This window comes from Macrobrachium rosenbergii, chromosome 18, assembly GCF_040412425.1.
Source record: "Macrobrachium rosenbergii isolate ZJJX-2024 chromosome 18, ASM4041242v1, whole genome shotgun sequence".
Taxonomy (NCBI): domain Eukaryota; kingdom Metazoa; phylum Arthropoda; class Malacostraca; order Decapoda; family Palaemonidae; genus Macrobrachium; species Macrobrachium rosenbergii.
Genome location: NC_089758.1, coordinates 10,106,734 through 10,120,302, shown reverse-complemented (window position 1 = coordinate 10,120,302; position 13,569 = coordinate 10,106,734). Strand labels below are relative to the sequence as shown.

Sequence of the window (13,569 nt, the reverse complement as noted above, 5' to 3'; positions counted from 1 at the left end):
ACAAAGCGGATAAATGATATGAATGTTTGTATTCAGAGATTAGGACAAAGCAAACAGTATAAGAAGATAAATATTCATGCAGAAAGCTGAACAATCAAGAGACAGCCAGGATAAGGGGACCACTAATACAACTACAGTTAATATATTCAGAGAGAGAGAGAGAGAGAGAGAGAGAGAGAGAGAGAGAGAGAGAGAGAGAGAGAGAGAGAGAGAGAGAGAGAGAGAGAGAGAGAGAGAGAGAGAGAGAGAGAGCATGCTTATATAAGAAACCAATGACTCCCTCCCAACACCGGTACCTTTCTGTAAATCATAGAGCAACTTGCTACTCTAATCTGCATGCCACTGTGTTGAGTACCAAAGAAAAATGGATGGTGAGAGAATATATAAAGCAGTGACCCCATCACCACTCCTGTACAGTACAGCCAGCCATGAAGTTCAGTATAACCTTTCTCCCCATTGAAGTAGCGGATCAGTCCGCCCAAGCAGAGAGGCTGGCCTATTCTGGAAAAGGCAAGCAGAATTCCCATCATTCTTGCTCTTCTATATCAAGAAATTAAAGTGTACAGATAATTGAGAAACATTAGTAAACACCGTAATTGTACACAAAAATGCAGGCATACAAGATCTGTCAGACAAGTCCATATAATTTCATGTTAAACAGTGTTCTATATAATTAGAATCCAGTCTATTTAGCACAGCCAGATTCTAAATTTGAAAAAGACCTCCAATTTGAAATTGTGAATATGGCCTGTCGCATCACTGTATACCTTAAGCCATAAGTGTTGGCAAACATCATGTAACTTTTTTATAAAATATTCTTGGTGAATATGAAATACTGCACAAGGCTCAGAACTCATTACAGTATGTGACCAATGAGGTATATAAGTTTTAACATCCTTGTGGACACCCCACTTACTTTATTTCCCCGCTTCCTTCCTTGCTTCCTTCAAACTTGGACTGCTTGAAAGCATCAAGCTGCCCATCCCATTGGTCTCTGCATAAAAATACTTATGAATGGGTCATGAGTGACTCTTTCTTCCATAATTTACACAACCTGGAAGGTCTTCTATTGTTTTACATCACGTGCTGTTATTTAATGGCACTGTTTGTTTTTAGACTGAAGATATGATAGAAATTTGCATCTTGACTGTCTTTTTGTACTTCCCAACATCACAAGCATGATGAAATCTTAACTATAAAACACATTTCTATCTTGTCAAAGAAAAAAATAGTCACCAACACAGCCTGGTATGGTTATAATTGGTCACAATGAGGTCTGAAAAGTAGCAGCAGTAAGAATTTAGTTTCATGAGGGCCTTAATTTTGAAAAATGTATTTTTATCAACAGTAAACAGAATATCACTGAACAAAACATCCTGTATTCTGGTCTGACCAACATATCTTGCAATAAAATACCTTTTCCCTTGAAAGTCATGCACAAGATATTAGCTCAGAGGCATTCCAGAGTACATCTTACCTTAAGGAGTAATTTAAGTGGCCACCATAGGAAAACCAAGCCCAGTGTTATTGAAGTTATGCAATATGTTACGAGTTGTTCTTGTTAAATTATATAAAGCACGGCTAGAAAGGTAGACTGGGCAAGGCTATAGCTATCTATTAGTGTCGTAATCTTTTCGCCTACACTGAATGCTTTTCTGAAACACTTACCACTGCACATGAAAGCTATGCAAGTCCTACAAATTTTGATATGTCAAATAATATTTATGTTATCACAAATGTGTGCTATACACCTCATCAAAAACTCTTCTCACATCCAGCAGAATTTATCTTAGGAATCAAAGCCTTGTACTTGTCACATATTTGACAGTTTATAAAACATACTGGTGTCGTCTCACCTTCTCACAAAACAGTATGATTATTCAGTAGATGAAACCTATTCATATTCACAGGGGTGCGCAGAACACAACTATAACACTCAGTCCTAGTTTCTGTTGTTTGTTGGTGTTGTCAAGCTACACCAAAAATCCAAGCAGTTCGATGTGTGAGTATTTCAAGATCTCAAAAATATTCTTGTGCAGTGATAAATGTTCAGAAAAGTATTTAATGTAGGCCACAAGATAATGACACAGATTAGCAACAGATAAGAATTTGTGTGTTTGATTACTGAAACATTCAAAATGAACGTGAACAGAAAAACCAACATTAATCTTAATTCAGGTGTAAGTAAGTGTGTGTGTGTGTATATATATATATATATATATATATATATATATATATATATATATATATATATATATATATACATACACTGTATACACATATACATACAGTACACACATTATATATATATATACAGTACACATACAAATACATCATACATACATATACATATATACATACATACATACATATATATATATATATATATATATATATATATATATATATATATATATATATATATATATATATATATTTGCATCTGAATTATAACTGTTACTTTTTTGTTCATGTCCATTATGAATTTTTTTAGTATCTAAATATATAAATTCATATAAAACACCTCAAACAAAACATCTGACACATGAGGTCAATTCTTGCTTTTCATTGCCCAGCAATAGCAGGAAAAGTATGCATACAGGAAAGTCTCTGTAGTCAATGTACATTCACCTAGGGTTCTTGCCTAAGCTCTGCCTAACATATAAATCTTCCTTTCTGCTTCTATAGCTTTTTTATTTCATATTAGCCAAACAACCATGATAGTAAGGTATTCTGACGTATCCAAAGTAAAGTCCTTTAAACGTAATTCCGTAGCATATTTCAGTATATAAAACAAATAATTCCCGGTAAGCTTTTTGTACAGCCTCAGTAAAAATGCCTGTAACAAACATGAGTCGACATCCTTATTTTCATATAGATGCTAAGGTTTATGGTACCTGAAATTATGATATCAGTACAATATCTGATTTAAAGTACTCAGTACAGGCAACTGGGTGATTTTTTTTACTTAAGAAGAAATGACATAATGCATACAGCTTCTTATCTAATGACAATTTTTCTGGATGCAAGTTTTAGAAATAACATTATAAGAAAATATCTTTAACTTCATTATGGAACCTCAGCAATACAGCAGCGTAGTTCTCCTTTTAAAACCTAATAAAAACAAATGCCCTTTATACAATATGTATCTGAAAGAATGCGTAATGATTGTGAGTAAGATGCAATGAGTTGAAACAAATGCAGTTCTCACAGGAAGTCTCTGAATGGCTGTTTAAGCTCTCGGCTACACTTAGAATTCAAGATACCATGTCAACAGAGATATTACTTAAATGATGTCATTAAAGCTTCGAGAAACGTAACTCCGAAAATGTTACAAACCATCACCTGCAACTACAATCCCCTGAAGGACTATCTACGACCATAGGCCTGCTACGTTACCTACTCTACCATCCACCTCTGGGTGCACAGATTAAACACTTCGAACAACCTACCTTTCTGTAGATGATAGAACAAGTGGCCGTCCTGGCATGCAGACTGATGCAACGGCACTTAAAGTAGAAAGGGTGGTAGACAAATATGTGAACGACGGCAATACCTACAATGCTCGCCGCACATATCACACCCGAGGAGAAACTCATGAGAGACTCGCTGTCAAAGTACCTGATCAGACCGCCCAGCATCACGGGCTGCAAAACCCTGCAACAGCGTTGTCCTTACAATGCAAAGTATGTGGGAATTACCAACCATCGGGCCAGCAATACTCTCACCTTAACTACTACAAGATGAACCACCCCTACTTCAACAATCCCTCTACTAAAGGTACTAAAAGTACAGTCTTGAGGTTTTACCCATAATCCGCCAGGTATAGGCCTACAGTACATTACTTCAAACACAAGGGGCCACCACTATCTTTTAAGAAATCCCACTATATAACTACTAAAATTCCCACAACTAAGGGTAATGAAGTTCTAAAACTAACATTACTTCATACCCATCAAACACTTCCTCATAGGTTGGCAAAAGAAGCAAAATCTATTATGAGACAGAAAAAATGAACCACCAGCATGAGTTACTACTTGTCCCCACAAAATTCATGTCATTATTAAACAAAAATAAAGTGACTTCATGAAAACATTTGTAAGTTAAGCAAGTCACTGGCCATTTGGATTATGGGATACCTTCATCTTGCAAAATAACATGGCCAGTAGTCCCACCACCGCCTTGAATGAGAAAAATACACAATGTAAGCTCTCCTCAGATGAAGCCAGGAGCACAACCAGCTAGTACTCAAGATTCCATCGTAGATCTACTGACAAATGACCCAAATTAAACATTCTTTTACACTGGAATACAATTGTGTACACCAAACACTAAAGATATTCTATAAAAAAAAGTGTAACAGATTAGGGAATCATGTCCTCATCTTCGTACAACCTACAGTATACCTATCTTTTGCGGTTGACCTGAAATTGCATTCATGCATTAATGTCATTCCTTAAAAACCATACATCCAGCATTAAACTTGGAGTAGAAAATCCAATTACATGTCAGTGAACACGATAACAGACATTACAGTGAGCACTGTTAACCTCGCGATACACTCGTGGAATATAATGAAGGTATGTTCGTTTACAGAACACTTAAGGTGACAAAGTGACAAGTGAAACTATGAACCGCTTACATGACACGATAAACAGCAACATTTCTAACACTGAATTTTACAACTTAAGCTTCTTGGTATAAATGCGGGGTGCCAATTTTCACGTGTTAACATAAAATCCATACTGTATTCTAAATCATCATATATCATAATCACAACTCCATAAATCTGCTATACATTTCAAAAACAAGGATTTTAAGTATGCAGATCTATATACTTCCTTTGCTTTGCATTAAACCTCTTTCCAGATCAACTGATGATGATCTCATACTTGGGTGCGAGGCAGTCCAGGCACAAGCCATAAGAGACCAAAATACACATCAAAATGACATCGACAAATATCTAAGTATTTCTAGCTACAATGCTCTCTTTTGTTGAAAGATTTCCTTACTTAATAGGGAGCCAAAGGCAAACAAATACGGAGTTATGAACCGATATTTGCACAGAGTATTTCCTACCTAACATAGGAGAACTTTATGACTGATTTACTTAGAAAACAACAACTTAAAATATATTTCGTATGTGCTTTGGCTTGCTAAAACAATCATCCAAATTGAACTGAGAATACATCAATATTAAGGGTACATGGTGCACTACTGGATCCAGAAAAATTTCTTGAGGGGGGGCAACTTTCATATATATATATATATATATATATATATATATATATATATATATATATATATATATATATATATATATATATATATATATATATATATATATATATATATATATATAATTACTGTATATATAGTAGATTTTAAATTTTTTTCCCATTTTTATATTTCTCATTTATATTATAATTATCTAAGTCTTCAATATTATTATTTTGTCATTATTTTTCATGGGGGGGGCCATATGCCCCAGTGGGAAAAAAAAAAGAACTTAAGGAACATCATAGGATTTCTTGCATGATAAATCTATTACTGTGTACAGTAAAACAGATAATCTTGTGGCACTTATCCGTTATCACTGAATTTATGTAACAAGTTTCTTCTCTCAGATAAGTAAGTATATAAATGATTTTGGAATATTTTCTACATCTTTCCATTACAATGTAACAGATTTGTATAGTTTATACACTTTAAGTGACTCAGATACCTAAATCTTGTTTTCTAATAGCTGTTTAATGTATATCTTCCTACAGATCACTGTACTGCTAAAAATTACATAATATATTAGCGATAAAGAAAGACCCTAAATCAGTTTGTTTGGTCCATTGTCAAATGCATAGCCAAGGATAAATCAGAAATTAAATAATAATAATACTAATAATACAAAAAATAACTATTCCTTAATAAACACTGGAATTACATCCAAAATAAGCTTGCTCAATTATGGCAGACACTTACCTGTGCCATAGCATGTCATAATGAGCTTCATATGAACAGTACACAGGTTTATTCTCAACAATAAATAACCAATATTACTATCTACAGGTACGAATTCCCTGAGTGAAATAGAGACGGACAAATAAGTCCCAATTCTATCGTGATGAAATGTAAGATACCTATGTCAATATCTGCAGCACACAAGCAGTTCTGAAGGACAAAAGAAAATTCATAGTTCTGAAGGACAATATATATATATATATATATATATATATATATATATATATATATATATATATATATATATATATATATATATATATATATATATATATATATATATATATATATATATATATATATATATATATATATATATATATATATGTATATATATATATATATATACGGCAGATACTAATCAGTCCGGCAGATACCAAGGCAGCAGAATGACAAGGTGGCTCCAGTGTCATGTTTAGATACATTCTCCAATGTTTCAAAAGTTTGCTTGACGTTTTCATGAAGACTATTGCCGAAGTATTCACAGTTGCTCAAATATGTACTAAGTTCGCCATTAGAAACCCAGTGGCCTAATTAAATGTCTTAGCCAAATTAGAACTTGTACTTAACTCTGCATCTGATATAACATGCAACACCCCTCTAGAAAACAAAGGCACAAAAAGAACATCCAGATAATTGGTTCAATATCCACCCATGTTTCAGGATTCTCTGTATACAAAATTCTTGAAAAACCTAATTCTTTTGCATCATATCAAACATTCCCCACGAAACACAAAGGTTCAAAGTGCTAAAAGAGAAATTAAAAAGAGCAGACAACACCTAAACCTACTGCTCTTGATTCATTACCTCAGAACACACTCCTCGAAGGCTGCCAGTAGGCCAACTCGGCCATATTCCCAACCGAAGCAGCGCGCCAGGGCTTTCACATAACTGGCTTTCTTTCCCTTCTCTTTGCTCTTGAGGACTTCCTCATCCCAACACCTGAAATGATCAGGCATTTGATTAACTCCCAGAAGCTGAAACTAACATTTGTTAATAGCCCTACAACTGAAAATATACACTTGTTAGCACTCCAGTACCCAAGGCTGACAACTGATAACATTCCAGCAGCATCCCAGTTCTTGAAATAGACTCTTGATCAAATCTGACCACCCAAATTAAATTTCAGCAACATCCCACTACTGTACCTGAAAACTGACTCTTAAATCCTGGCACCTGAAGTTGAACTAGTACCTGAAAACTGATGCTTAAATCCTAGCACCTGAAGTTGGACTAGTACAAGAAAACTGACACTTAACTCCTAGCACCTGAAACTGAACTAGTACCTGAAAACTGACGCTTAAATCCTAGCACCGGAAAACCAACATTTAAATCCTAGCACCTGAAATTGAACTAGTACCTGAAAACTCACTTAAATCCTAGCACCTTTGAAAAATAAATCCTAGCACCTGAAGTTGGACTAGTACAAGAAAACTGACACTTAGCACCTGAAACTGAAAACCTGAAAACTACGCTTAAATCCTAGCACCTGAAAAATTTTGAACTAGTACCTGAAAAACTCACTTAAATCCCAGCACATGAAAATGAACTAATACCTGAAAACTCACTTAAATCCTAGCACCTGAAAACTGATGCCTAAATCCTGGCACCTAAAACTGAACCAGTACCTGAAAACTGACACTTAAATCCTAGCACCTGAAATTGAACTAGTACATGAAAACTGACACTTAACGCCTAGCACCTGAAACTGAACTAGTACCTGAAAATCACTAGCACCTGAAATTGAACTGAAAAGTAGGACACTTAACTCCTAGCACCTGAAAACTGATACTTAAACTAGCACCTGAAATTGAAAGTCTGAAAAACTGACACTTAAATCTGAAATATGTAAAAAGCACCTGAGCACCTGAAATTGAACTAGCAGGCTACTTGAAAAATTCAGTAATTAAAAGATTCAATTTGTAATGGAAAAGCTAAATGTTGTGAAGAAAACTAACAACAAGAATAAAATTGGATTAAAGAAGAAATATATTCAACAAATGACATTAAAATTCCCTAAAACAACCAAACGACCAAGCAAAAATAGAAAAAATAAACTTAAAATTATATATATCTAAGCTAACTAAAAAAACGCGAATAAATTAGTGTTTAAAAATCGATAAAATATTTCAACAACTCATCAAAATTACATTAAAAGACAAACGCGTCACGTCAGCAGTAAAACGCAAAAAATGAATAACAAGTAAAACAAAAGAATGCGAAGAAACTTACTTTTGCAACTTGTCTCCCAGCAGCTGAGATGCATCACGCTTCTGCACTCGGTAGAGATCGTCGGCGCTCAGGGGTCGGCTGTAGCCTAGACGCATGAGCGGGATGACCCACCTGCCGAGACAAATGTCGAGGAATGAGTGCAAGTCACGGCGGAATCATAATGGTAATAATGGAGAAACAAACCCACAGGTATGTATCTGTACAAATATATCTAAGAATCAAGTTGAACAGAGCTTTTTCGAGAATCTGTGCGATTTCCTTTCTAGTTTATCTGTACAAATATATTTAAAAATAAAGTTAAAGAGAGAGCTTCCGAGAACCTGTACGATTTCCCTGGTTAATCCCAGGTTGTAAATGAGAATAGTACAGATTCTCGAAAGGTTTCTGTTCAGCTTTATTGTTAACTATATAGGCCTACGTACATATATACTGAACTGGGGAATTATACAGATTTTGGAAAGCTTTCTGTTTAGCTTCATTTTTAAATTTATTTGTATAGATATATTGAAATGGGGATTCATACAGATTCTGGGAAGCTCCCTGTTTAGCTTTATTTTTAACTATATTTGTACAGATATATTGAAATGGGGACTCACAGCTTTTGGAAAGTTCTCTGTTCAGCTTCATTTTTCAACATAAGTGTTCAGATATATAACTGTTGATTTGTTTCTCCATTTTAAGACTCATGCTCCTGCGAGTGCTTTTTTAATGGTAATAATAAATAACTGGAGGGAAGGCACAGAAGAATGAGAAGTTCCAACGGAATCATTGTCATGACAATAAAAAATCGCCAACACAACGGCAGCAATAACGATCGTTAAAACAACAACAACAACAACAGCAACAGCAATCATTAGGACAACAACGACCGCAAACACAAGAGTTAAACGTCAGCAACAACAATCGTTAAAACAAAAACGTCCGCAAACACAATCGTAAAACTACGACAATAATAACAATCATTAGAACAACAACAATGGCTTCAGCAACAATCGTCAAAAAACGACAGCAACAACAGTCGTAAAAGATGACAGCAACAACATTTGATAAAACAACGGCAACAACAATCATTAAAACAACGTTAGCAAACAACGACAGTAACAACAATCATTGCAGCAACAACTGTTTAAGAAACGATGATGATAATCTAACGTGCCTTAACTAATCCGATCTTGCAACAGATATAAAAAACTGTTCAACAAATGGAGTTCTGGCGTCACCTTCAATTTCAAGACCGGTCTTCGTACGAAGATATGTGAAGCGTTTAAAATCCAAGGACGGAAATACAGCATTTGTAATTACACAAGGGAAAGAAGGCATTTATAAACACAGCTGACGGTGGAATGAGAAAATAAAAGGCTTGTTGAAGGAGTAAAAAGTAATCTGGGATATTACTGGGCAGCCAGAAGAAAAGATCTTTTTTACAGTTATAAAAGAGGATCTATCAGCCAGCCTAGGAAAAAGTGACGGAAGCAATGGACGCCAAGGACTTTCAGGCGAATCAACTGTACTACAGGGAAGTTAAACGAAAAAAAAGGTTACTTATTAAATAACTTTGAGAACAGCTGCAAACGGACAGATGTCTGAAACGGAGGTAGTCCTGGGGCGATATAGTGTTTTAAAGATATGTCGAACGTGACAGATAAAATGGAGGCAGACCTGAAGAGTGGAAAGGGTACAGTAAGTTTAAAAATATTTGTGGTAATGACAGTTGAGGATGTAAGGAATGTAATTACGAGGTAAAGAATGAAAACAACTGGAATTCATGGTATTTCAAGTGACATACTGAGGGAAGGTGAGGAAACTATAATTGAATGACTGACTGACCATGGTGTGTAAGATATCTGGAAGAGGGAAAAGTTCCAAGGGAGATATGAATGTTAATAAGGGCATAAGAATCAGGGTGTCCGAAAAAAAGTGAGAATGTATGAAGTGATCATGACCCAACTTTTCTTTTTGGAGGTGGAGTGTGGATGATGTGTGTATTAATGCAGCACATGCTTGCAGTGCAAGGAGAACTGAAATGGTTAGAAATCAGAGGATACCTAGAAATATCTACTGGTAGAAAGATGAATTTAAATAAATGGAGGATGGAGCAGTGTGTTTTGAGATGGTTCAGTCGAGTGGAAATCATAGAGGTCAATCAGTTGGTGAAATTAGCATAGACTTCAGAAGTGCTAGGAGAAGGAAAGAGAGGGTAGAGCTTAGAAAGGGCTCAATAGATAAAATGGAAGAGATATTGTGAGGAAAGGCACTGGTACCCAGGAAACATGAGAGTACGTGCCGGATGACGGTGAATGGCAGTGCGTGCATGTTGGGGGGTTGATATGACGCTGATGGACCTTCTGTGCTGATAAATAAAACAGCAAATGTCGTGAGTTTTCTGCACAGGGGGTTCATCCAGGAGTCAGCTGTTGAAGTATAAATGAGGCAGTTGCCCTAACTTGTATTTCCTCTTGAGTCACATTTAGCGGGACCGGCTCCATTCTGAGGAAAACCTTACTTGATCACAATTACCAACTGTCTAAATTCAACTCCTCTAACTTCAGCGGTTGTCAGGATTCACTGTGTCCCATTACCATTCATATCAAAACCCCTAAAGCTCCCTTACCGATGGAAAAAATCTTTATCAAAATCTTTACTAAGTATTTTATAATCGTAAGTCTTCACACCCTCATCTTTCATCTGGCAGGGCGATCGACATGACAAAGCTTTCAACAAATACTGTTCGTGTTTTGTCTCGAACAACAGGTAGAAAATAACTAAAAACTATTCTAAGGATGGTCACGTTCAGTGTGGGCATTTATTTTCGGCCAAAGGGGTCTGTCTGCATCTCTGGCAAAAAATAAAAATAAAAATAAAAAGGAAATCACTAACAAAAGAGACTTGCACAAACTACTGACTTTCAAAATCTAAAAGAACTAGAAGGGGAGGTGGTGGAAAATGAGGAGGATGGTAAATGTAACGAAAAAATATAAATAAAAGGATATACATGAAATCCGATTACACAAACTATATGAACTTCACCACAGAGCTCATCAGAAAAAAAAAAAATCTAAGTTCAAATCAGTGAATACTGAAATTCGTTTGAATGAGATTCTTTCCAATGCTGGTTTCGGCTGGGTAACACAAGGCCCGCGACAAGAGAGGACTTGTAAAATTAGATTTTTTCGTGTGACAGAGAGAGAGAGAGAGAGAGAGAGAGAGAGAGAGAGAGAGAGAGAGAGAGAGAGAGAGAGAGAGAGAGAAGAGGAATAAATTCAATTTTCTCTTTAGAATCAATAATCGATGATTTTGATTCTGGGAAACACCAACATCTTTCGTTCCAGCAATTCTGATTGGATGTCTTTGAAAGGGAGCAACAGCCTCAAGTCTGACTTGTTCTGAGAGATGGCTCAATACAGAAGTGTTCTGCTACATAAAATCTGATCAGAGGCCTTTTCTGTGACCTAACAAATACACAACAGCAATGTATTTCCTTAAAAAAAATTTTCACCATTCCCCAGATAAAGATTCCACAGAAAAACTAACTACTGTTGCTAGTTGCAATGGCCTTGGAAGCGCCAGACACAACAGACAATTCTGCACGACATGACAAAAGTACTGGCGAAGAGTGCCCAAACATTCGATGCTTCGGTTATCTGTTCATGGACTTGAACGAGTCATATCATGTGGCCCAGGTCGCTGAACCTGTTATCACTTGTTACTCTTAACCTATTTATTAAAAACGAAGAAAGCTCCAGATCCTACTTTTATTTCTTTAGTGATCATCAAAAAAATAATGCACTGTGCTTATAGTTTTTAGCACGATATATATACAACTCCCCTAAAATATTTCCAATTGGTAAGACTGGTTGAGATCATTTCCAAATAATGTTCACGCCGGAAGTTGACAATACCTCACGCACCAAACCCTTCAGCTTTTATGCCACAAACTTCCTGGCGTTGCCATCGTGCAGCCCCCCACCCCCCCAATTGATATAGTGGATCCACATATCAGCCCCCACAAGTCAAGCTTGTTGTTAAACAAAATTGGTCTTTGTACTAAGGAAATGGTTTTAAAATTCAAACAAGATGAAACAGAAAAAATGTTTTCCTCTCTCGTTATATGAAACAAAGAGGACCACGCAAATCTACCTTACGATTTTAAACAACAGCAAAACAGAGAGGCATCTTTATCAGGCTCTAGTGCAATTTATTTTCTCTGAAGACATGACTCGAGGGGAATCCCTAAGGGCAATCTCATCAAGGTGACACTCGAAACCACAGTCTATGATATATTACATTTCTTGCCATTCGTGGATCCCAGGCACGCCAGCCACCCTGATCGAATGTTATTTCAAAGCGAAATCCTTCAATCAGTACGAAGGTCTCAAACAAGCTAGTTAACATGAAAGTGCAAGAAATACAGCACTCATTAGATTTTTCACGTCGACATTGTTCTGATCAGCCACTGCTGCTTGTCTGAGATTTTCTAGAAGTCGTAAAATAAAAGTTCCCTGTTGCATCGTCATTAAGAAAGGTTTCCGGTCCACTGATAAAAATATTTCCTGAGGGTTTTTTTTTTATTATTCTTAGGGGTTAACTTCTCACGATCAGTGGCAAAATATGAAGCCTCTCTGATACATACTCACAAATACACAAACACGTTTGTATATATATATATATATATATATATATATATATATATATATATATATATACACACATATACATACATATATATATATTCTAATAATGCACTGTAAAGGAATATCATTGAATCTAGCTTTATCAAAGAAAGTTACAACCATAATATGAATATCAGTCAAGGGATGTATAAACTTGATCCTTTAATATCAAAAGAAATTTGAGAATTGTTTAAATTTTAAGGCGGGCAGCAGAGATGTATGAAAATAGGATTATCATATCTGTAAACACAGTGCGGGGCCAGTAGTGCTAATGAGTTTCCATACTCCGCCTCCCTGACACCTGTCAGGTGTGGATCTGAGGTCGTCTACACCCTGTCTCTTATTTTTCACCTGTGGTAATGTGTGATATATATATATATATATATATATATATATATATATATATATATATATATATATATATATATATATATATATATATATATATATATATATATATATATTTTTATATGTAATCAGTAATTTTCCACGTTGGGAATTAAATTCTAGGCAGGAATAAATACACCAGTACTAAATTCAGTAAAAATTTCTTTTATTATTGGTAGCAGCGTTTCGGTAATTCTCTGTTCCCATCATCGGGTAGAGACATGAAAAATTATGGACAGACAATAATTATGATTAAAAATATATT

General features: G+C 35.5%; 1 protein-coding gene across 9 annotated transcripts in view; it reads right to left on the bottom strand.

Moving 5' to 3' along the window:
* The window catches only part of LOC136848092 (ATP-binding cassette sub-family C member 4-like), a 179,253-nt gene that overhangs the window by 76,227 nt on the left and 89,457 nt on the right, over positions 1–13,569 (bottom strand). For 8 of the 9 annotated variants that reach the window (XM_067120278.1, XM_067120279.1, XM_067120277.1 and 5 more), the window contains 3 exons: positions 8,248–8,358; positions 6,823–6,957; positions 297–501 (listed from right to left, as the gene is read on the bottom strand). In XM_067120278.1, coding sequence (XP_066976379.1) covers positions 297–501; positions 6,823–6,957; positions 8,248–8,358 — 451 coding nt within the window. Of the gene's footprint in view, positions 1–296; positions 502–3,452; positions 3,658–6,822; positions 6,958–8,247; positions 8,359–13,569 lie in introns of all 9 variants that reach the window. The other variant, XM_067120280.1, reaches the window with a different exon arrangement.